At 53.7% G+C, this 23,523-nt stretch overlaps 1 protein-coding gene across 1 annotated transcript; it reads right to left on the bottom strand.

Annotated features, from left to right (window-relative positions):
- Positions 1-6,245: 6,245 nt before the first annotated feature.
- On the bottom strand, positions 6,246-17,765 carry LOC132582532 (AFG3-like protein 1). The gene is made up of 14 exons (XM_060254144.1): positions 17,627-17,765; positions 17,368-17,517; positions 17,068-17,136; positions 16,549-16,673; positions 16,181-16,451; positions 15,740-15,877; positions 13,961-14,114; positions 13,207-13,314; positions 11,854-11,979; positions 11,118-11,228; positions 10,181-10,296; positions 9,762-9,962; positions 9,230-9,424; positions 6,246-7,163 (listed from the first exon to the last, which is right to left on the bottom strand). The coding sequence occupies exons 1-14, from the start codon at positions 17,633-17,635 to the stop codon at positions 6,948-6,950; spliced, it is 1,989 nt and encodes a 662-aa protein (XP_060110127.1). The 5' UTR covers positions 17,636-17,765; the 3' UTR covers positions 6,246-6,947.
- Positions 17,766-23,523: the final 5,758 nt, after the last annotated feature.

The raw sequence follows: 23,523 nt of genomic DNA, 5'->3' as shown, positions 1-23,523 counted from the left end.
ATCTCAGCTCAGTTTGCCTCCCGCTCCGTCTGTGCAGTGGGGGAGGGGTCCCAGACTCTGGTCTCCTGGAGGCCTTTGGAGCCTTCAACACACCTGAGCGGAGAAGCGACTGCCGCACTTGAGCACAGTCCCAGAAGGAGGAGAGTGACAGAGGACAAGTCTTCTTCTGCCGTGTGCCTTGACGGTTGTAGCAAACAACGCGTCTCAGCCGAGCCAGGAACCCTGTGATGATACCAAAGGAATCCAAGGGGGCAGCCGGGGGGCCACATGCGGGATCCACAGCGAGGCCTACCCGCGGAGCGCCCAGAGGACGGAGCCAGCCGTTCAAAGCACATTCTCTTCCCAGTGGCCTTAACTCCTCTCTGCTGCTCTGGCCTCAGCTCCTGGTGCCAAAGGGGCTGGCATTCCGGCACTGCTCACCCACCCCCGCCACTCCATTGCACAAAACGTGACTCTCGGCATGGCTGGCAGCCACCTGCAGCTGAGGGCTCCAAGGCCAACCGTTGCTGGCTGAGAGGCTTCTGGCAGGGCGGTTGTGGGGCAGGCACTGGGCCCAGCAAGGCAGCGCTATGGGCTTAGCCCATTGGTGGGTGCTTCCCCAGTGTCCCTTTGGGCCGAGAGGGCTGGGTGGAAAAAAGCCCACAGGCTTCCTGGTGATGCAGCAGCCAGCGTCCTTGGCTCAGCGAGGGCTTCTGGAACCGGGACCTGGCCGGGGAGGCCTTTATCCACACCCTGGCCTGCACTGGAGGGGTTCTGCGATGTTGGGGAGCTGAAGGAGAGCTGCTCAGAGCACCTGGGGGTGGTGGTCTTCCACACAAGCACCTGCTGCAGCTTCCTCACCTCGGGCAACTCTCTGCTCTGTCTGGACATTTGGGGCAGCTCTTGTTTTTATCACTCCGCTTGGAAAGGAATTTGCAGCCCGTACAGAATTTGCCAACAAGCCTGCAGCTCACCCAGGCCCAAGGGCTGGGACAGAGCTGTGACCCAGAGGTGGGGCTGCAGCTGGGAGCACCGTCTGGACCTCTAGCCACAGACCCACACCGTCTCTTCAGGCCTCATAGCCGGCCCTTCTCCACCCCCCCCCCACCGAGAAGAAATGACTGCACAGCTCTGCCCCACCATGGCCACAGCCTCTAGAGAAATTGCTTCGCAACTGGCCGCACTTGCGTATGCTTTTATTTATCGCAGCCAGGACAAATGAACGGAATGTTGTTTGAATGCTGCTTTGCCTGCCAAGCTGGTGAGAGGACTGGGGCGCTGGTCTTTGCCCCCCTGGCTGAGGCAACTGGCACCTTGCTGGCATTCAATTGCCTACATTTGGGGGCGGGGCAGAAGAACTCTCCTTGGGCCCCAAAGTACAGCCAGTTTGGCCTCCCTCTGAGATGGAAACATCTCCATCCTCGCGTTTGGTGCGTTTCCAGGCCCTGGAGGAGAGGAGGGGGCCTTCCAAGCTCCATCGTGGAGCTCTGGCTAGAGGGACACCGTTTCTGTCTGGGGCCGCCACTCCACAGCTGAACAGATAAGCATCTGCTGACCGCAGGGCAAATACAGCTGGCTGCAGTAGAAACGCTGGGGCCTCCTCACGCCTGAGCGACACATGAGCCTCCTGGGGGGGAGGGAGGGAGAACAGCCGCTGCCTCCCAAAGCCATCCTTGCCTCCCCCCCCCCACTACACACATGCAGCTGCTGCCCAGGATTTGCAGGGATGCACTGGAGAACCTCTTCCTCCCCTGGGCGACACGATCCTGCCCCGTTTTCAAGAGGAGCTTCAGGAGCTGCCCTGTTCCCGCCGCCCCCCCCCCCCATCCAGAAGCTTTTGCCATTGGCCCTGTGGTGGCGAAGGAACCCCCAAGAACCGAAGGTCTCCGTCTTCCCAGCTGTCGCTCGTGAGAACGTGCCGGCCAACAAAGCGGCAGCCAATGCCTGCCCAGCACCCTCGGGAGAAGGACCACTGCAGCCTGCCCAGAGAGCAGGCTCCTGCACTTGCTGGCGGAAGACAGAGAGGCTTCTGGGAGTGCCACTGTCATGTGTCCAGCCTGTCATCAGGACACAGCCCCTCCCCACCCTGCCCCAGTGGAAGGCGCCCCCCTGGCTGGCAGACTCAGCACAACGATGCTGCCTTCCCTGGGCTTTAAAGCCACAGGTCTGGATTTGGTGGGAGCTGTTCTGCCACACACCCCCCCCCCAGCAGATGATTAGCAGCTGTTCTAGGAAAGCGCAGTGGGAGGCTGGGAGAGGGCTGTTCTTTTAATGTCCCCTCCCTGAGACAGAGTCCTTGTCTAGGGCAAAGGAAGGAAGGGACAGAAGGGACCCTGATGGTGCTGAGAAGGGCTGTCGTGTTGCAGCCCACTCCTGGCAACCCTGTCGGGTTTCAAGGCAAGACGTTTGGAGCTGTTTGGCCACTGCCTGCCTCTGTACAGCAACCCCCAAGGCCTTTGGAGAGCTCCCTCCGAACCACAGCTGCCCCTTGCTCAGCTTGTGAGATCAGGCCAGCCTGGGCCATCCAGAGGAGGGCAGCGGTGAGTGCAGGCCAGTCTGCGAGCAGCACAAGCTGGGGAGATCATCTCTTGGCGGGACAGGGCGGTTCAGAGGCAAGTCAGGGGCTTGCTTTCAGGCCCACTTGCTGCTTCACCTGCATACTTGTCAGGGTGTGTAGTGAGAAGGGGTCACAAGGAATGGGGCAGTGGGGGATCGCCCTTGGGAAAAGCAGATGCAGTGATGTAGAAACAGCCTGCGGCAAACTTCCAGTCTCCTTGCAAGCAGGGGCCTGCGATTCAGCACAACTTCTGTTAATACCTCTGACGCCCAAATGGCAATGTCTTCTTTTAGACATAGGGAGCCCCCCCCCCCGGCCTTTACAGGGTGAATGAGCAGACAAAATGGCCCTCCCCCTCAGCCACCTCTGGACCAGGTCATGCCCCACAAGAGGCAGGCAAAAGAAGTCCCATCGTCCACTCACACAACCCGGATGGGGGCAGCTGGCAACATGCATTTCTTGCCACTCGGGGCCAGACAGTGCCAAGCTCAGCAAGAGAGCAGAGGCCAGCCTCTTGTGGGCAAGCAGAACAACTGTGGCTGCTGCCTTCGCTCCTATGAAGCTAGAACCACAGGGCAAGAAAATAGCTCCTTTATACAATGTGCACAAACACACACATTCCAGAAAGTTCCTTCCTTGACCCTGGCATATGGAAGGGAAGGATTAGAAGAACAGGCACCTGTGCCATGAAAGAGGCCCTGAAGTTTTGGTGAGCGACTGTAGAGCCCATGAAGTCTTTTTGCACACTCAAGAAAAAACGGGTTTTGCTCCCCCACCCAGGGATCGTCTGCTGCACTCTTTCTCGTCCATGTTGAACTCAGTCGTCCTCCTCGCCTGGAATGCTACTGTCTTAACCACATCTTTCAGCCTCCCTGCCGCACCTTGCTGTAAATGTGTCCGCTTTGGTATGTCCTCTGGCACCGTCTCTGAAGTTTATCTGTTGCTCCTCTGTGCCCCTCCCCCCCGCAGAATGTTCCCTGTGACTTGCACATCGTCCTGATCACAGAATAGATTCACTTCCGCAATAACCAGCCTCGTCTCCTTGTATGGGCAGGGCAGGGGTGGGGGGAAGTTATTGGATTTATATCCCACCCTATGCTCTGAATCTCAGAGTGGTCACAATCTCCTTTACCTTCCCCCCCCCCACACACAACAAACATCCTGTGAGGTAGGTGGGGCTGAGAGAGCTCTCCCAGAAGCTGCCCTTTCAAGGACAACTCCCAAGAGGTATGGCTGACCCAAGGCCATTTCAGCAGCTGCAAGTGGAGGAGTGGGGAATCAAACCCGGTTCTCCCAGATAAGAGAGCTCTGGCTGACCCAAGGCCATTCCAGCAGCTGCAAGTGGAGGAGTGGGGAATCAAACCCGGTTCTCCCAGATAAGAGAGCTCTGGCTGACCCAAGGCCATTCCAGCAGGTGCAAGTGGAGGAGTGGGGAATCAAACCCGGTTCTCCCAGATAAGAGAGCTCTGGCTGACCCAAGGCCATTCCAGCAGGTGCAAGTGAAGGAGTGGGGAATCAAACCCGGTTCTCCCAGATAAGAGAGCTCAGGCTGACCCAAGGCCATTCCAGCAGGTGCAAGTGAAGGAGTGGGGAATCAAACCCGGTTCTCCCAGATAAGAGAGCTCAGGCTGACCCAAGGCCATTCCAGCAGGTGCAAGTGAAGGAGTGGGGAATCAAACCCGGTTCTCCCAGATAAGAGAGCTCTGGCTGATCCAAGGCCATTCCAGCAGCTGCAAGTGGAGGAGTGGGGAATCAAACCTGGTTCTCCCAGATAAGAGAGCTCTGGCTGATCCAAGGCCATTCCAGCAGCTGCAAGTGGAGGAGGGGGGAATCAAACCTGGTTCTCCCAGATAAGAGAGCTCTGGCTGATCCAAGGCCATTCCAGCAGTTGCAAGTGGAGGAGTGGGGAATCAAACCCAGTTCTCCCAGATAAGAGAGCTCTGGCTGATCCAAGGCCATTCCAGCAGGTGCAAGTGGAGGAATGGGGAATCAAACCCGGTTCTCCCAGATAAGAGAGCTCTGGCTGACCCAAGGCCATTCCAGCAGCTGCAAGTGAAGAAGGGGGGAATCAAACCCGGTTCTCCCAGATAAGAGAGCTCTGGCTGACCCAAGGCCATCCCAGCAGCTGCAAGTGGAGGGGTGGGGAATCAAACCCGGTTCTCCCAGAAAAGAGAGCTCTGGCTGACCCAAGGCCATCCCAGCAGCTGCAAGTGGAGGGGTGGGGAATCAAACCCGGTTCTCCCAGGTAAGAGAGCTCTGGCTGACCCAAGGCCATCCCAGCAGCTGCAAGTGGAGAGGTGGGGAATCAAACCCAGTTCTCCCAGATAAGAGTCTGCACATTTAGCCACTACTCCAGACTTGCTTGAGTTTCTGAACTGTGTCACATATGCAACAAGTTCCTCTTTCAGAGCAGGCTCTGCTTTCAGAACGTGCAAAATCTGAGGGCTGGGGAGCGGGGGTGGGGGTGGTTCTGCTAAAGGACAACAGACCGGAGAGTTGAGGGCCAAGGCACAGGGGCATTGGAGCAGGAGGACAATCACCTGGGTTGGGGGCACTTCTCTCCCCGCCGCCACTGATGCTGCGAAGGGACATTGTGGGAGGACTGATAGCTGACTGCAGTGTGGACTGGGCAGCCTACTCACAAAACTCATCACAACACACCTTGTGAAGACTGGAGGGAGGTGTGGCTCTTGGGGGCACACCCAAGGAAGGAAAAACTCCTCCCCAGCCTGAAGCAGAAGTTGCCAACTTTTTGGTTTCTGTATGCAGCAGAGGTGCCTTTGAATCCAGCCAGCCTACGTCTGCTGAGTCAGATGTTGTCTCTGCCGGGTCACCTTGTCTGAAGCAAGCTGGACTTTGGCAGGTTGAATTCACGGCAAGGGGGGGGGGCAAACACCAGAGCCAGCTAGCAAAGAAGGCGAGGGTGGAGCATTGGTTTTACTCTGGAGGCTTCACCAACTGCAGCAGTGGCTGCCCAGTGGGTACTGCCCACGGAAATACCTTGTTGGCTTGAAGAATGCCAGTGATTTGGTATGTCATAATCCACACCCCTGAGCACTGGGGGCCACAAAAGAGATATGGTGAGAACAATGGGGTCTCCCTGGACGTCTACGATTAAGCATGTTGCAGCCTGCCTGGAGTGGGGTGCTCCCAGAGCAGGAGAGAGCAGAAATCCTTGGCTCTGCGGGAAGATGCCGGATGTAGGAGCGCAAGGGATTGGGGGGCAACTGAGTGAGAGAACAGGCCAATGGAAGGGGGAGGTGGAGTGCAAAGCCAGGCTTGCCTCTGTTTACTGGAGAAAGCCTTCACTGACTTTGCCTTCGCCTTGTCTGTGAGGCAGAAAATACGGCCCTGGCAATGCTGGGATGTCTGGCAGCTTCAGCCAAGCCAGAAGGGGCGGGGCGTGTGAAGGGAAGAATCGGGGCTTTTTTTGTGTCAGGAGCTCCTTTGCATATTAGGCCACACCCCTCTGACAGCCAATCCCTCAAGAGCTTACAGGGCTCTTTGTACAGGGCCTACTATAAGCTCCAGGAAGAAATGGGAAGGCTCTGAGCTGGGCTCAGCCACCCCCTGGAGCCTTCTGCCATGAGACATGTCTTGCACAGAGGAAGGCCCATTCGCAGTTGCTTGGGGCTGCCGCAAACGTCAGCGGGGACACTGTGTTAAGAGCTCCCGCTCCCAGCAGCAAAGACGACAGTGAGACCAAGGATTCAAGTAGCACCATTTTAACAAACACCATTTTCCAACGCAGCCCCAGCTCCACGGGGCTTGATCTTCACAGACCTTTCCACTTTTGGTCCCTCGCTCACCTGTGCAGAGACCTTTCTATGTATCGCGCACACCACAAGCAAGTCCATGGAATTCTCTTGAGGGTCCCTCCACTGGGTCTCACAGCCCTGCCTTGCCCTCTCCGGTCTGGAGGAAAGGGCCCAAAAGCACAGAATAGCTGCCCTGGGTCCCAGGGCCCGTGATTCTTGCTAGGGTGGTTCTGGCCTTGCTATCCCACTTTCTGCCCCACATGGGAAGACCACCAAGGTGAAGGAAGCACAGAGGCAGTTTTCAGACAGTCTAAAAGCGTGGGGAGGGACAGGCATCCTCTTCCCCACACACACACACTCATGGAAAGGCATTCTGCACTTTCTGCTGCAGAGAGAGTCCTTCAGGCACTCCACCAAGTCCCTTGGAAGAAGAACTTGGCAGTCACTCCTACCAGACAGGCGATGTGCGTTTTTGCACGCCATGCCATCCACACCAGGCTCAGAGCCAGCTCTCAGAGCCCACAGTTCCAGATAAAAACCTCTTCACCACACTGCCCTGCTGGGACACCCCAGAAGGAGGATCCGTCTGGAAGCCAGTCTTTGGAGACAGAGGCCTGGAAGCCAACTTTGCCGCAGCGCTGCCCATCCCTTCTCTAGGGTGCCTTGTCCGGAGCTCTCTCCTCCTGCTCCTTCTCCCGCTCCAAGTTCCAGTCCTTCAGGCCCTCGGGGAGGGAGATGTCTTCCTCTAAGCTCCCGGTCCCCTCCACAAACTCCTCGTAGGTGGACCTCTCCGCAAAAGGCCTGGGCCCCAGCAGCTCCACCATGTCTGCCTTCTCCAGAACCTCCTTCTCCAGGAGACGCTTTCCTACCTGCAGGGAAGGGAACACCAAGCACTGGATTCATAGAATCATAGAGTTGGAAGGGACCTCCAGGGTCATCTAGTCCAACCCCCAGCACAATGCAGGAAACTCACAAACACCTCCTCCTAAATACACAGGATCCTCATTGCTGTCAGATGGCCATCTAGCCTCTGTTGAAAAACCTTCAAGGAAGGAGAGCCCACCACCTCCTGAGGAAGCCTGTTCCACTGAGGAACTGCTCTAACAGTCAGGAATCCTAGAGTTGGAAGGGACCCCCAGGGTCATCTAGTCCAACCCCCAGCACAATGCAGGAAACTCACAAACACCTCCCCCCAAATTCACAGGAGCTTCATTGCTGTCAGATGGCCATCTAGCCTCTGTTGAAAAACCTCCAAGGAAGGAGAGCCCACCACCTCCCCAGGAGGAAGCCTCTTCCACTGAGGAACCACTCTAATGGTCAGGAAGTTCTTGCTAATGTTGAGCCGGAAACTCTTTTGATTTAATTTCAACCCATTGGTTCTAGTCCTACCTTCCGGGGCCACAGAGAACAATTCCACCCCACCCTCTACATGACAGCCCTTCAAGGACTTGAAGATGGGGATCAGAGCTACCAGTTCTCTGCCAGCCACACACAAACCTGCAACTTACGTTGGCTTGTTGCAGCTTCCTGCAGGGCAACTACATCTAGCTGAGGCAGTTCAGCTGTCTTATGGCTGCACTCCAGTGCTGCACCTCAAGAGCCTCATCTCCCGTCAGGCTGCAGCTGCTCCTTGGTGGCCCCTCCTCTGGTGTGCAAAAGGGCCAAGCAGCCAACAAAATAGGCTGCTAGGCCTATTCATCACTCCTCACTGCTAGGCAGTCCGTACAGGTGTGCCTTGCGTCCCAATGAGGGAGAAAAGTGGGACATAAAATAAATGCAGCTATGTCTCCTGAGCAGGGGTGGAGTTCTAGCAGGAGCTCCTTTGCATACTACACCCCTGATGTAGCCAATCCTCCAGGAGCTTACAAGGCTCTTTTTTGTAAGCTCTTGGAGGATTGGCTGCATCAGGGGTGTGTAGCCTAATACGCAAAGGAGGTCCTGCTAGAATTCCAGCCCCGCTCCTCAGTGGGAAGCCAGCCAAGGAGCTCTCTCCAGGCCTGGTGAGGCAGGGGGCCACTGCAGCTTGGAAGCCTCATGCCTGCCTGCAATCCCCACATTGCCTGCCTGCCTGCCTGCCATATCTCTGTCCTGCTGTGCAGGGTGCCGATGGCTGGCCCTTGTGGCAGCCCTGAAGCTCTGCCCCATCCCCCTGCACAGAGTGGTTTTAAAGATGCCTAACAAGTCTCCAGAGTGTCTTTGAGAGAGGGGGAGAGGAGACATCAAAGAAACGTGTTGGTTGGCTCTAAAGAAGGCCCGGTGAGCAGAGGCAGAAAGCCACACTTGGGGTAAAGCAGGACCCCATTCAGAAGAAAAAGACAGGCTTGGCAAAAAAGCCACAACACCAAGGCATCCCCTTCCAGCTGCTCTGTTAAGCTGTGCCTTTCAGGAACCAATCACAGAATCCTGGAGCTGGAAGGGACCTCCAGGGTCATCTAGTCCAACCCCTTGCACAATGCAGGAAACTCACAAACACCTCTCCCTAAATTCACAGGATCTTCATTGCTGTCAGATGGCCATCTAGCCTCTGTTGAAAAACCTCCAAGGAAAGAGAGCCCGCCACCTCCTGAGGAAGCCTGTTCCACTGAGGAACTGCTCTAACAGTCAGGAATCCTAGAGTTGGAAGGGACCTCCAGGGTCATCTAGTCCAACCCCCTGCACAATGCAGGAAACTCACAAACACCTCCCCCTAAATTCACAGGATCCTCATTGCTGTCAGATGGCCACCTAGCCTCTGTTGAAAAACCTCCAAGGAAGGAGAGCCCCCCACCTCCCCAGGAGGAAGCCTGTTCCACTGAGGAAGGAGATCCATCTCTCCCAACAGCATCCCCCTTTACCAGAAAATACCTCCTGTTTCAGATTACGGGAGGTGAGTGAGGGCTGGTCCCAATGGCGGCACAGAATGCATCTTGTGGAAACACCTGCCCCCCCTCTGTACCTTCTCCACCTGCTCACGGCAGCTGGTCAGCAGCTCCAGGGTCCTCTGGTGGGCGGCGTGAATCAAGGCACGCACCTCCTCGTCAATCAGCTCTGCGGTGGCTTCGCTGTAGGGCTTCTCGGGGGCCAGCTCCCCGGGCTGCGGGAGGGCAAAGGAGACCTGGCCCAGCTTGTCGCTCATGCCGAACTGCACAATCTGAAAGAGAGCGAGATGCTGCTGGGTCTGCGGAGGGGATGTCCGTCCCGTGGCCTCTTGCCAAGACCCTTCAGCGTGGCTCCCTCAGTCAGACCTTTTGCTGATGCCAGGGCATGTCCTGAGGCTTCAGTCTGTAGCCGTGAGAGCCAGAATCAGGCTTCTCACAAGACTCGAGGCAGAACGCAAACTGGGGTAGAAACGGCTCAGCTGGTACGGTGGAAATGCACGGTGGGAAAAACCAACTCTGCTCCCCTCAGCTCTTCCAGGGCTGCCTGTCCTGTCCCCCACCTTCCGTTCCTGACCCTTCCGGCAGGCTGCTCGTCTCGCTGGCCTTTACCTGAGCGTAAGCAGACCGGGTCACCTTCTGGAGGTCATCCTGGGCACCAGTGGTGATACGGCCGAAGAACAGCTGCTCGGCAACGCGCCCGCCCAGCATCATGCACATGCGGTCAAACAGTTGCTCGCGGGTATAAAGGAACTGCTCCCGGGGCAGGTACTGCGCGTAGCCCAGTCCTTTCCCCCGGGGGATGATGGAGACCTGCCAGACACACACAGAAGCAGAGCTGAGGCAAGCTGAAGCATCCTTTGGATCAAGGGGGGGCCATCCCACACAACAGCCCTTTTGGGGGGTTGCACTGAGCATATTATTGCCAGCAAAGTTTGTTGCCCTTTCCTCCCTCCCTCCCTCCCTCCGCTCAACCTGTTTTGCTCTGTGGGTGAGCTAGAAGTCTGGGGGTGGGAGGGAGAGAAATGCACCTTCAGCAGGGGATCAGCATGCTCCAAGAACCACCCAACCACAGCATGGCCGGCCTCGTGGTAAGCCACCGTGGCCTTCTCATTCAGCTGCAGGACCTGGGTCTTCTTCTCCAGCCCTGGAGAAGGAGGGAGGAGGAAGAACAGTGTGTGTGGAAAGGCCTCCGGCTGTTTGATTAGCCCCCCCCCCCCCCACTCCCCAGAGAACTCCCAGGTAGACACCCAGGCATCCAGCAGAGACTCCTCACAATTCCACCTTCAGAGTCCAAGGCACAGGCTTGCAAAAAACTGTAACAGCAAAACTTGTGGATGCCAAATTCTATCTTTCAGTGCACTGGAAATTGCAGAGCAACGTCTGTCTGCACAGAACCTGGCAAGCTGCTTGGCCTCCACTCCCCAGGGACACCAGCCATCTCTTCCAATTTGCTTCTGCTAACAGTGCCCCGGGGCAAAACACCTGCAGCCTGGTCCCTCTGGATGTCACATCCTTATGGCATTTGAGAGGGCCTGTGGCTCAGCCGCAGTGCATCTGCTTGGTGTGCAGAAGGTCCCAGATTCAGTTCCTGGCAGAACCCCAGTTGAAAGACCTGGCAGCACCCCTCTATATAGAACCACAAAGAGCCCCTGGACCATACTGGCTGATGGATCCAGTGTCAGATGGCTTCGTGTGTGTGTGTGTGTGTGCAGGCTCCTTCCCCCAGCCACATGGGATGTGCTACCTCTCTGCTCTGCTCAGGGAGGCTTTCGGCAAACAGAAGGCTCCAACTGAAGCGCTCGCCAAAGGCAGCCAGAGCTCAAGGAACCACCAGACGGGCAGGAAGCTTCCGGCACAAACACCCCCGTGGAAGTCAACAAGAGCTGCTTCAACGAAACGTCTCTGGGACTGGGCAGCTTGCCCAAACCACCCCATTTGTTCCCGCTGAAGAGGAGGAGGCCTCACCCCCTATGACCCTCTCGATGGCTTGCTCAAAGTGCTTGGCGGCCACAGTGGGGCTGGCGAGGCGGGCAGCGATCAGGGCAGCCTCGTTGCAAACATTGGCGATGTCGGCACCTGCGGAGAGAGGGGAAGAACTGGCTGGGTGCTGGCCTGCCTCCTGAACTGGAGGGGGGGGGGGAGCCGGCCCATAGAAGAATCTTCTTTCCTTCCATTTGGGGGCACAGAGTTACAAGACAAGAGGCTCCAGATCAGGAAGAAGGGCAGACACACAGGAAGGCCAAACGCAAGCCCACCGCATGCCACAGGGTTCCTCTGCATCTCATCCAATGCCCTTTCCGGTTGTACCATGAGGGACCCATTTCCCCTGCCCCCTAACAGGCCTGCTCTGGACCCTTGTGAAATCAGGGGAGCCCTCCTCTTCCAAAATCACCAAGAGCTGGAGGACCAGAAGATCATTCAGCCCAGCTCCCCTACTGCGAGTCAGGATCACCTGCCCATCAACCACCCTAGATCACCCAGATGGAATCCAGATGCCCAGGCAAAGAGCAGGGACGCTGAGGAAGGCTCCCCCCAGGAGGTGTGGGGTGCCCATCGGTACCAAAAGCCCTCCTGCTGCATGAAAGCAGCTTCTGCCCTCGTCCCCTGCCCTTCAACAACAATCTCTCTGGTGAAGGGACAAGAGCTCCGGAGTGTCCTAAGCAACCCCTGCCGTGCCCTTGGCATTTCTCTCGTGTCTCACCTGTGAATCCAGGCGTCTGGGCAGCCATCTTTCGAGCCAGAGCATCCCTGCTGATGTCTGTGTCCAGTCTCAGTGGCCGGAGGTGAACTTTGAAGATCGATGCTCTGCCTTTGATGTCCGGTGGGCCTGAGTGGGGGAAGATGGCCAGAGAGGTCTTCTCAGAGATGGGAAGGGCCGGGCACCACCTCCCTGTGCCACTCTCACTGGACAGCCAGATCCGAGAAACCTCTTCTCACTTGGAAAGCCCCCACAGGCAATAGAATGAAGCGGGACAAGGAATTCCCAGCACAGAACCTTCCTATTGGTTCGGGAAGCGGCAGGTCAATGGAAGGCAACATCTTAGTTGGAGGCCCGTCAGGGAGCCAGCAAATTCACACATGTGGAATTCACTGCTAGTGAATGGGGTGATAGCTACAAATGTAGAAGTCTTTAAAAGGGGACCTGATAGATTCATGGAGGAGAGGCCCATTAATGGATTCTAGCCACGGTGACTGACGTTCTGAACCTCTATACCCAAAGGCCTCTCATTCTCCAGGGCTAGGAAGTGCCATCGGAGAATGTCTTATCCTCTATGTCTTGATCGTTGACTATCGTGTAGGGCAGGATGCTGGAACAGATGGTCTCATCCAGTGTTCCCTCTAAGCAGAGTTAGTGTGAGCTAGCTCATAGTCTTTTAGCTCCTGGATCACATATTTTTGTCTTAGCTCAGAAAAAGGCTCCAGAGCAAGATAATTCATGCAGTCACTCACAACTGTAATGCCAGTGGCTCACAAAGAAGTATTTTTGCTCACAAGACTCCACAGCTTAGAGACAGTTGTGGTCTCATCCAACCTGACACTTACATTCTAAACTAGGCCTGAAAGCAACATTTCACTTGCTCCCCTGCACTGGGCACCAATGTTCCCTCTAAGCTGCAGAGTCTTGTTAACAAAAATTCTAGTTTATGAGCTACTGGCATTAAAACTGTGAGCTAACTGCATAAATTAGTGTGCTCTGGGGTCCTCCTTCCTGAGCGAAGACAAAAAATGTGTGAGCTGGAGGCTAAAAATCTGTGAGCTAGCTCACGCTAACTCAGCTTAGAGGGAACACTGCTGGGCATTGTGAGTTATGCTGCATCTTAACACAGAGGATCTGTTTAGCTACCACCACTCAGAGCCACCAATAAGCCTTTTTTCTCCGAATCTGAGGATGCCAAATCTCAGCTCTGGTCCCCCCTGCCCTTGGCACTGCCAGTCTTTCACAAGTAGCCAGTGGGCAATGGAACAGGCTTCTCCTTGACCATGGTGCACTAGGAACGAAGATGGGCAATGCTGGAGGCCAGGCCTTTCCAGCATCAGGTGTGGCTGTTGTTACCGATATAAATCTGCCGGTCAAAGCGTCCTGGTCTCATCAGCGCCGGGTCCAGGACATCAGGACGGTTGGTGCCCGCAAGTACCACAACGTTTGTGCTGCTGTTGAACCCTGCACACAGAGCAAGGGAAGGTCAGAAGGGCCTGTGCTGAACCAAACATCAGAATGCACAGGGAAACAAAAAAACTACGAGCCATCCTGTGGGTGCCTTTAATGGATCTGGCTTCCTATCTGTATTTTCCAGAAAAATAATTAGAATATCTGTTCTGCTGCCTAAGCTCTTCTCAGAGATTGTTACAGTTAAACTCTATCTTAAAAAGAAATTCTGCTAAACAAACCCGCTTATTTCCAGCAGCTAAAGAGCTGTCCAGATGGGAAACACTCTGGTCACCCATGGAAGATGCTCAGACATACAGTCTGATAAACCTTGAGCAGAAAGGGGTTAAAGAGTTGCACAGTAGCCTCCAAATATCCTCTGCACATCTTTCACAGGATGCTTTTGGGTTGATCTCAAAAGCATCACGATGGGGCGTGTAGAGGGAGTGGTGCACAGATACAAACACCCAGAAAGCCATGTTAGCATCTTTAAAAAACCCACTCTAGAAATGTTAAGGTAAAGGCCTAGGAAAAGAAATACTGCTGAGAACACCCAGGCTTTTCTCAAGGGTCCCAGCAAAGTCCCTTCCTTCCAGGCTTCCTGGTGCGGCTCCACCCCTTTTGTGAGCCCTCTTGGGGATGTTGCTGTGAGGTCTCTCACCATCCATCTCCACCAGCAGCTGGTTAAGGGTGTTCTCTTGCTCGTTCTGGCCCCCCAAGTTCCCATGGCCCCGCTTCCTCCCAACAGCATCAATCTCGTCAATGAAGAGGATGCAGGGGGCATTCTTCCGAGCCAGGGCAAACATATCCCGGACCTGAAAGGCAGCAGATGTTGCTCCTGAGAGCTGATAGCAGGGAAATGGAGCACAGGGCAGGGCTAAAAAAGACAAGGCAGATGAAGAAAAAGAGGGGCTCAGCTGGCAGCACCATCGTGGAAGGTCTCTCTGTTGCCCCAAGAAAAGCTCCATATCAAGACCCACCAGCAGGACGAGGGCAGCCAGAAGTACTCTGGGACAGGATGGTCAAAATGACCTGAACGAAGAAGGCCCAGTGCATGAGTTGGCTTTGCAGGACCTGGTCCCAGATTCTGAGCCACACAGGAGGGGTGGCAGGATAAGACTGAGAGCAGCACCAGGTGAGAGGTGCAAAATATAAACGTCAATGGCGGGAAGTGTGGGATTTGGAACAGTGGGGCTGATAGCTGGAATACTGACTGCAGCTTGGGAGCCACGTGTGGCTCTTTCACACATACTGTGTGGCTCTCAAAGCCCCCCGCAATCCCATTGGCTGAAATGGAAAGGGCATTTCTCTCTTCAAATCATTTCTCCAAGCCAAGGCAACTGACAGCTTAGAGAATGCATTTAAAGTTGCTTTCTTTTCATCTCTCCCTCCCTTCCCATCTCTTTCCTTCCTTCCTTCCATCCTTCCTTCAGTCTTGCAGCTCTCAAACATCTGACGTTTCTTCTATGTGGCTCTTGTGTTAAGGAAGTTTGGCCACCCCTGGTCTAAGGCTAGGAAGATAAATGTGAGGAAAGGCGGCTGTGAGATCACAGGCCTGCTTATTCCTAGCAGCTAAAGAACTGCCACAAACAGCGGCAGCAGCCAAGGTCTGGAGACAGGCAGCCAGCCAAGCAACTGCATATCTCCCCTCCAGACCTGGGACTCTAACTTCCTGACTGTCAGAGTGGTTCCTCAGTGGAACAGGCTTCCTCCTTGGGAGGTGGGGGGCTCTCCTTCCTTGGAGGTTTTTAAACAGAGGATAGATGGCCACCTGACAGTAATGAGGATCCTGTGAATTTAGGGGGAGGTATTTGTGAGTTTAGAGCAGTTCCTCAGTGAAACAGGCTTCCTCCTTGGGAGGAGGTGGGCTTTCCTTCCTTGGAGGTTTTTCAACAGAGGCTAGATGGCCATCTGACAGCAATGAGGATCCTGTGAATTTAGAGGGAGGTGTTTGTGAGTTTAGAGCAGTTCCTCAGTGGAACAGGCTTCCTCCTTGGGAGGTGGTGGGCTCTCCTTCCTTGGAGGTTTTTCAACAGGAGCTAGATGGCCATCTGACAGCAGGAGGATCCTGTGAATTTAGAGGGAGGTGTTTGTGAGTTTAGAGCGATTCCTCAGTGGAACAGATTTCCTCCTGAGGAGGTGGTGGGCTCTCCTTCCTTGGAGGTTTTTACAGAGGCTAGATGGTTATCTGACAGCAATGAAGATCCTGTGAATTTAGGGGGAGGTATTTGTGAGATTCCTGCATCGTGCAGGGGGTTGGACTAAATGAGCCTGGAGGTCCTTTCCAACTCTATGATTCTAGCCACAGACATTTCAGCAAAATTGAGGCATTTGTTTGGACTGACTGAACCCTCGCCCTGCCAGCCAGGCTCTCTTAGCCTCCTTCCCATGGGCTTCTGTGTGGCAGCATGGAGCAGTTTATGGAACCCTGCAGCCTCACCCTAGCAGGCCCGACACCAACAAACATCTCCAGGAACTCAGAGCCATTCACTGTGATGAAGGGGACGTTGGCTTCCCCAGCAGTAGCTTTGGCCAAGAGGGTTTTCCCTGTGCCTGGAGGGCCAGTCAGCATCGCACCCTGTAAGAGAGAGTGGACAGAGAAAAACGGATGGCTCTTAACAGTCTAGCAATGACTACCGGCTTCCTTACATAGCAGCTCACATATTTCTGTGACTCCCCCCAAACTGGGCACTCCCAAGAATACCTTAGTAAAACTCTGCCAGAGTGAAAGATTCCAATTTCCATTTTTGGCTCAAATACACTCTACTCTGACAGGTCTTGTGGCATTCTTGGCTTAGCAACCATCAAGCCTATCACCCCACCAGGCTTCTGCCTCTCTGCCTGAACTGGGCTTTGGCTATAAATCTGATGGAGAATGTACCTTTGGGATCTTGGCCCCAAGATCTTGGTACTGCTTGGGATTCTTCAGGAAGTTGACGAACTCCATGATCTCCAGCTTGGCCTCTTCGCAGCCAGCCACATCTCTGAAACTCACGTCAACGGTGTCCTTCAGGATCTTGGCCGTGGTCTCGGCAATGCTGAAGATACCGCCCCCTCGTCCGCTGGGCCTGCTGCCCAAAGCCCTGCGTCTCAGACTGAACAGCAGGAAGCCCACCAGCAGCAGGGTCGGGACCATGTTCAGGAGGAAGGAGCTGCAAGACGAGGAGATAAGGCAGGTGCATGAGCTGCGGGGGCCATGGGGGCGGGCAGTGCTGTGTGGGCTGCCCCTTGGGCCGGGCTGGCACTCACCCATCGCTCTCTGTGCTGTACACCACAGAAATCCGGTGGCTGCTCTCGATCCCCAGCTCCAGCTGAGCTGTCTCCAAGTTCCGCTCAAACGTCTCCACGCTGCCAATATTGAACCAGACGTGCTTCTGCAGCAAGCAGTGACAGGTGTGGACTGATGGGCTCTGCCTTTGCAGCCCGCATCCCCCCAGGAAGACAGCGAGGGACCCTCAGGGCAAGGCAGTGGAGCCCAAGCAAGGCTGCCTGGAAGCTGCACAGCCTCAGGTCGCAACTACCTGCCTAAAGACCAGGGGAGCAGCTGCCCTAGAAGGTGCAATAACATCCCACAGCCTCAGGGAGATGAGCAGGTTTACTATCCTGCCCTTGGACCAGCTGCATGCGCTGGACTATTCCACGATGCAGCTGCATGCCACAGCGGAAGATTCAGGAGAGGCCTCTGGACCCAGACTCAAGGAAGGCTGCTGCACCAAAGGACTCCCTCTGTGGCGGTGCCTTTCCTTCTCAAGCTCAGCTCCCCCTTACCTCTGAGGTCGCTCCAGGGACAGGGAACACCCGCACAAACTGCTTGTTCACCACTTCCAGTCGCTCCACCTTCAGACCAAGAGAGAGAGGAAAGGAGGTGTGTGTGTGTGAAGATTTACTTGTGCACAGAAGGGCCATGAGGAGCTCCTAGGCGAAGGCAGGCACAGCCCTGCATCCTCTCTCCTTGCCCCTCAGGCTGCAGGTGGCCACAGCAAGCCTCAGTGCTTCTGATACTTGCTGCCGCACACAAGCAAGACCGGAGCCTACAGATAACAAAGAGCATGTCGCCAAGGGCCTCACCACTCCTCTGGCCAGGTAGTAATGCACAAAGTGCTTCCAGTTGATCTCTCGGCCAGGATCTCGCCAGGCGAAGTACAGGAAGCCTGAGGCAACGCCAGCCGCCATGACAGCCAGGTACCGGAAGTCCTTGTTGTCCCAGGGGAACTCTCCCTAGTGACAAAGAGGGAATGATGCTCGTTTAGGCCATTTTTCATTACTTGCACACACAAAGAGTTCCAGGAAGGAATATAAAACAACACAGGAAGTCACCAACACAAACCTTCTGCATGCGACTCCACCACCTGGAATCCTCCTCCTCCTTCCCTCGCTGATCTCCTCTGCCATGGCTGCCGCCTGCATTCTTCCGAGCATCAGGATTTTTGGCAGCGAGAGGCTCTAGGGAAGAGAACTGCTTAGGGCTGTCCACAAGTTGGACAACAGAAACTGATCACCTTGGATTTGGATATGAATAGGGGGTAGGTGGGAGAATCGATGACTTGAGTCACTGACTGCTCCACGTCCTTGAGGAAAGAGATGGCAGAGAAAGAAATGGGGAGGTGGGGGCTGACCTTCCTGCTCAGGAGTGGTGCTTTTTGGTCTCTGGTTGTTTTCTCATCCTCCCTCTCAAAGCCTGGGGGACAAACACAGATCTCCTTCTTAGTGTTCCTGTGGCACAAAGCTGGGTGTCTCCAGCCTTCACCTATTCTAGTGCCAAAAGGAAGGCTCCCTCCTTGTCTAGCCACAAGGTTCTAATGGGTCAGTTCCAGAGCTGCCTACTGCCCCAATAAAAAGAAACTGCTCTCCCCCTCCCCCACCCCAGTTCAATATCATGTGGCAGAAGAGTAAAAAAAAATTCCTCACGTAGCCATGCCTGGTTCTGTCTGCCTCCACTAGTAATCCCCATGCCGAAGGAGGCTGAATTAAAGACCACCAGAGACAGGGCCTTTTCAATTGCAGCCCCTTGCTGGTGGAATCAACTGCCAGAGGAAGTGAGGGCCTTGCGGGGAGGGCGGGATAGAAATCAAATCAAATCAATAAATAAAAGAAATTTAAAAAGTTGTAGTTTCAGCCAAACCTGCCTACCTGTGGGCCTTTCAGAGGGAGATGCTGGGGATTTGAAGCTGGGACCTTCTAAAAGCAACTCTTGTGCTCTGATATGCAAGAACCCCACCCGTCTCTCTCTTCATCAGAGTCATAACAATCAAGAACAAGAGACCAGAACTGATGCTGGAGTCACATACCTTTGGGAGGTTTGGAGCTCAGCCAACGACAGAAAGGTGTCATGCAGCCTGGGTGGACCCTCTGAAGCCACTAGAAGAAGCAGAAAGGTTTCCAGAGTGCCAGAAATTCTCCCCACCCCCTTCCTCCCACAGTCAAGAGCAAGATTAGATAAGCAGCCCAATGATCTCACGGCCTTCAGGCTACATGCTCAGAAGGTTGTGCATGTGTTGCTGCTGCACTAGGAATCAGCACATCAGCAGCGCATCAGCTGAAAACAAACGTGGCCTCCCAGCTAGAGTGCATACTACAGACCTTGGGGTCTGAGTTCAAATTCTACCCCATCATTGGCGCATGGTTGTGGCCACAAGGAAATCATTCTTTTTCCGTCATCCGTAAAATGGAATTCTATCAGAGGTTCACTATGCATGCAAGCCCAAGAGTAAAGCATACAGGATAAGGAAAGTCACTGATAAAGAAGACAAGCCTGCTGTCCTCTGGAACCAGGTTAGACAAGTTCTCTGAGGGTTAAAAAAAAGCAAAAAGGTTATCAACACAAATCTTGGGAGGAGGGGGCTGATAAAAGCTCCGCACTATTCACCACAGTCATGTGCATCCACGGATGTTGCCAGGCTGCAATTAAAAGCCCAGCATCTTATCAGGGAGGGGGGAGCGATCCCCTACACTTCCCAGTTTTAAAGCTGCAGGCTCAAGCAAGACCTTGTGTTAAAGCAGTGGATTAAGAAGGGAGGGGGGGGGGTTGAATGGAACAAAAGGACTTTGAGAATGCAACCTGCTCTGAGCAGGGGATAACTTGAGGTGAACGAGCAAACCAACTTCTTGGTGTGACGCATCTCCTGCTGGAGATGTTCTTTCCATGTGGCTTGTGACAATTTCCAGAAAGTATAACCCCACCTCTGCGACCTTTCTGCCAAGATCTTGTTAACGAGAGGATGCTTTAGACATACATGAAGAGGAATGTGCAGTGTCTCCAGAGGCAGCAGGAGCACAGCAACGGTTATTTGGTTCACAGGCCAGATCGTCCAGCTGTTTGCGATACCTTGGCTCTCAAGGTAAAACAGTAACAGATCTAGGACTTTATCACTGCAACAATTTGGCAGCAGATGCTCACCACCTCCCTCCAAAAGAAGAAGCAAAGGTAGCATTCATGCTTTTCAGATTTTGGACCTCCCAAGTGAGAAAAATTCTGCAACTTTTGAGGACAGAAATAAACTGCCCTATATTGCTAATGGAGGAGCAGTGCTGCCACCCCAATATAGCGATAAGAGAAGGGTAAAAATTGTTTTGTCAACTCCTGACGTGCAGTGCTACTTGGCCCATGTTGCAGCTGTCTCTATTTACCACCAATTATCCCTATTTCCTAGCACCAGGCAACCAATATTTGTATTTGTTTATTTCTTAGATTTCTATCCTGCTCTTCCCTACCACAGTACAGCTCAGAGAAGGTAACAATGCAAATAAAAAAATATAATTTAGTTAAACAATTCCATTAAAAATATAATAAGATTTACAATTAATCAGATGGCATAATAACAACTACATCTGATCCATGGGAGATTTGAATTACGTATATTGTGTCGAACCAGGGGATAGGAAGAGGGAGGAGAATCTGATAAGGTGAGAGTTCTCACCGGCTTTAGCCATAAGCCTGGTGATACAATTCTGTTTTGCAGCTCTTTCAGAACTGTAGCGTCCCAGAGGGCCTGCATCTTGCTTGAAAGAGTATTTCTCCAAGCTGGCACTAGAACTGGGAAGCCTCTGGATCTAGATAAAGCTGGCTGGATGCTCCTTGGGCTCAGCATGGTCAGTGTGTGGCTATTCAAAGAGTGTAAAACTTGTTGGGGGGGGGGGTTTTGCCAGGAGAGGCAATCTCAAAGATACACTGGTCTCAGACCATGCAGGGCTTTAAAGGTTAAAACCAGTATCTTGAACTTGATCTGGTATTCAATCTGGAGCCAATGCAGCTGGCGGAGCACCAATTGAATATGAGCTCTGATAGAATACAAACAGGGTTTGGCAGTTGTGCAGACCTGTTGTTTAAATGGGGCAGAAGACTAGGACTCAAATTAAATTGTGGGGCAGCCTGCCAAACTACTTCTCATCTATCACAGAGCTCTTTGTACTTTCCCCTGCTGCAATTCAGTGGACTGAAAATTTAGATTATTAGTATTTAGTGGGATTGTCCAATCTGTCTGTATAGCCATTTTATCTATTTGCTATTTGCATATTTATCTATTATTATATGCTTCCTGTGTATAATTCTGCCATATAATAAGTCCCAGGTAAGTCACTGTCCCTATTTTTGCCATTTCGGGGATGTCTGTTCTTAGTCCCTTTTCAGAGTTCAGTTTTTCGATATTTTTGTTAAATTAATCTAGTGGGGAATAAATACACTTTGTCTCTAGCACACCTCTCTGTAAATGCATCTGCATGAATACTGAGGGCCCTTGCAGAGTATAATTGACTATTGGGGAGGGATGGTGGCTCAGTGGTAGAGCATCTACTTGGTAAGCAGAAGGTCCCAGGTTCAATCCCTGGCATCTCCAACTAAAAAGGGTCCAGGCAAATAGGCATGAGCAACCTCAATTTGAGACCCTGGAGAGCCGCTGCCAGTCTGAGTAGACAAGACTGATGTTGATGGACCCAGGGTCTGATTCAGTAGGAGGCAGCTTCATGTGTTCATTAATTCTTTGTGGTGGCTGCTTCTGTTTTGAAGTGTTGCTGATCCAGAGAAAATCAATAGAGCTTCCAGCAACTTGCAGTTGTGGCTGGCAGTAACAGTGCTTGGGATGAGGAGAGTAACAATCCTTACTATCTGTGTTCCATATGGCTTCCAGTGGTCAAAGTGCGTCATGTACATTATCTCTTTGCAGTCTACTGGACTGTCTTGGAAGGTAAGATGGTATGATTACCTCCTTATTACAGACTTGGTACTGAGAGGGGAGGGCTGGTTTGTTTAGAAGATAAGAGAGAGCATCCTATGAGGAAGGGCTACGGACTTTAGGAGTTTTCAGATTAGAACAGGGGTGGCCAAACTTGCTTAATGTAAGAGTCACATAGAATAAATGTCAGATGTTTGAGAGCCACAAGACATGAATGTCAGATGTTTGAGAGCAGAAGGAAGGCAAATAGATGGGGGAGGGAAGTGGAAAGAAAGCAACTTTAAACATTCTCCCAGCCACTGGCTGGCTTGTCTTGGAGAGATGATTTAAAGAGACAAATACCTTCTCCAAGTTGGCCAACAGGATGGTGAGAGCTTCAAGAGTCACACCATATGTGTGGAAGAGCCACAGTTTGGCCACCCCGGGATTAGACAAAAAGACAATGGCAGCAGGGACACGACACACGCTTATACAAAGTTTTTCTTCACAATGCAAGAGATGGGCAGGTACTTAAGGAGAGCCAAATGGAGGCACTTCTTCACATTGAGCACAATTAACCCCAAGTTTAATTATGCTTGTGAAATTCACCTCAAACAGTTGTCTGTCAGGAAGGGATGCGGCGAATGCATGGAGGAAAAGAAGGCCGGGAAGGAGGCCTGCTGGGGCACACGAGTCTGCAGATACACAAAGGGTTGCCAATCCCCAGGTGGGGGCAGGGGATCCCCCGGTTTGGAGGCCCTCCTCCCGCTTCAGGGTCATCAGAAAGTGGGGTGGGGGGCGGAGGGGAATGTCTGCTGGACACTCCCGTATTCCCTATGGAGACCGATTCCCATAGGATATAATGGGAAATTGATGTGTTGGTATCTGGGGCTCTTGGGGAGCTGTTTTTTGAGATGGAGGCACCAAATTTTCAGCGTAACATCCAGTACCTCTCCTCAAAACACCCTCCAAGTTTCAAAAATATTGGACCAGGGGCTCCAATTCTATGAGCCCCAAAAGAAGGTGCCCCTATCCTTCATTATTTCCAAAGGAGGGGAGGCATTTAAAAGGCGTGCGGTCCCTTTAGATATGACGGCCAGAACTCCCTCTGGAGTTCAATGATGCTTGTTACAACTTTGCTCCTGGCCCCACCCCCCAAAGTCCCCAAATATTTCTTGAATTGACTTGGCAACCCTAGACTAGCGCCTGAATAACCTTGTCCGGGCCTATGGCAGCCATTGAGCCGTCGGCGCAACTGGATGACGCCATCGACGCGCGCCGCCCTGCGCCTCAACTCGGGGGACAGGAGACACGGAGCCCCCCGTTGTTTACGGCAGTGCCGTAAAGGAGTCTCTCTTGCCTCACCTGCTGGACAGGTGCTAGCCCGCCTCCCCGGCAACGGCCTCCGCGCAAGGCGGCCAAAGAAGGCGCCGAAAGCGCCGCCGCCGCCGCCCTCAAACGATGGGCCATTGTGGTCCCGGCGCTCCCGAGCGCGTAGGGCGCATGCGCTTGCCTCTCGGGCCCAGGGACCATAGAGTCATTCCCGGCTAGAGCGGCCGCCCCGTTTCCTGTTGACGGCAATTGACTGACGGGTCTCGCCCGCGGAGGTCACGTGATGTGATTATCAGGTGACATTGCAGTTGCGGGGGGGAGGAGGGGCGGGTTGCTGTGTGGCCTCTTGCCAGCTCCAGGCCGGGAATTCCTGGAGATTTCGAGGTGGAGCCTGGGGAAGAGAAGGACTTCAGTGGGGTACAGGGCCATCAACGCCACCCGTTTTCTCCAGGGGAACTGAGCTCTGTAGTCTGGAGGGGAGCTGTCATTCCTGGAGACCCCCAGGTTGCCCTGGAGGCTGGCATTCCTATCAATCCACTTGGAGTACAGTAGAGATCCAGTCACCTTTGCGCTATGAGCAGCATTGTCAAAGCTAATGGGTGCCTGAGCCTGGGTTCATTCCATCTGGAGAGGGGTTGCATGAACAGTAGCTGCACCAGCAATGGAACAGAGCAGGAGTCAAGTAATGGCAACACAGCAATGGAAAAGAAATCGGGGAGAAAGGAACTTCATTATGAGAAGTAAA

Source organism: Heteronotia binoei, chromosome 14 (genome assembly GCF_032191835.1).
Source record: "Heteronotia binoei isolate CCM8104 ecotype False Entrance Well chromosome 14, APGP_CSIRO_Hbin_v1, whole genome shotgun sequence".
Taxonomy (NCBI): Eukaryota; Metazoa; Chordata; class Lepidosauria; order Squamata; family Gekkonidae; genus Heteronotia; species Heteronotia binoei.
The sequence above is the reverse complement of the archived record's forward strand: the minus strand, read 5'-3'. Positions and strand labels throughout refer to the sequence as shown.

Coding starts and splice junctions, on each gene's coding strand:
- LOC132582532 (XM_060254144.1), bottom strand. Junction 10,297..11,117: donor CATCGAGAGGGTCATAGGGG/GTGAGGCCTCCT, acceptor CTCCTTCTCCAG/GGCTGGAGAAGAAGACCCAG. Junction 9,963..10,180: donor ATGCTGATCCCCTGCTGAAG/GTGCATTTCTCT, acceptor TGTGTCTGGCAG/GTCTCCATCATCCCCCGGGG.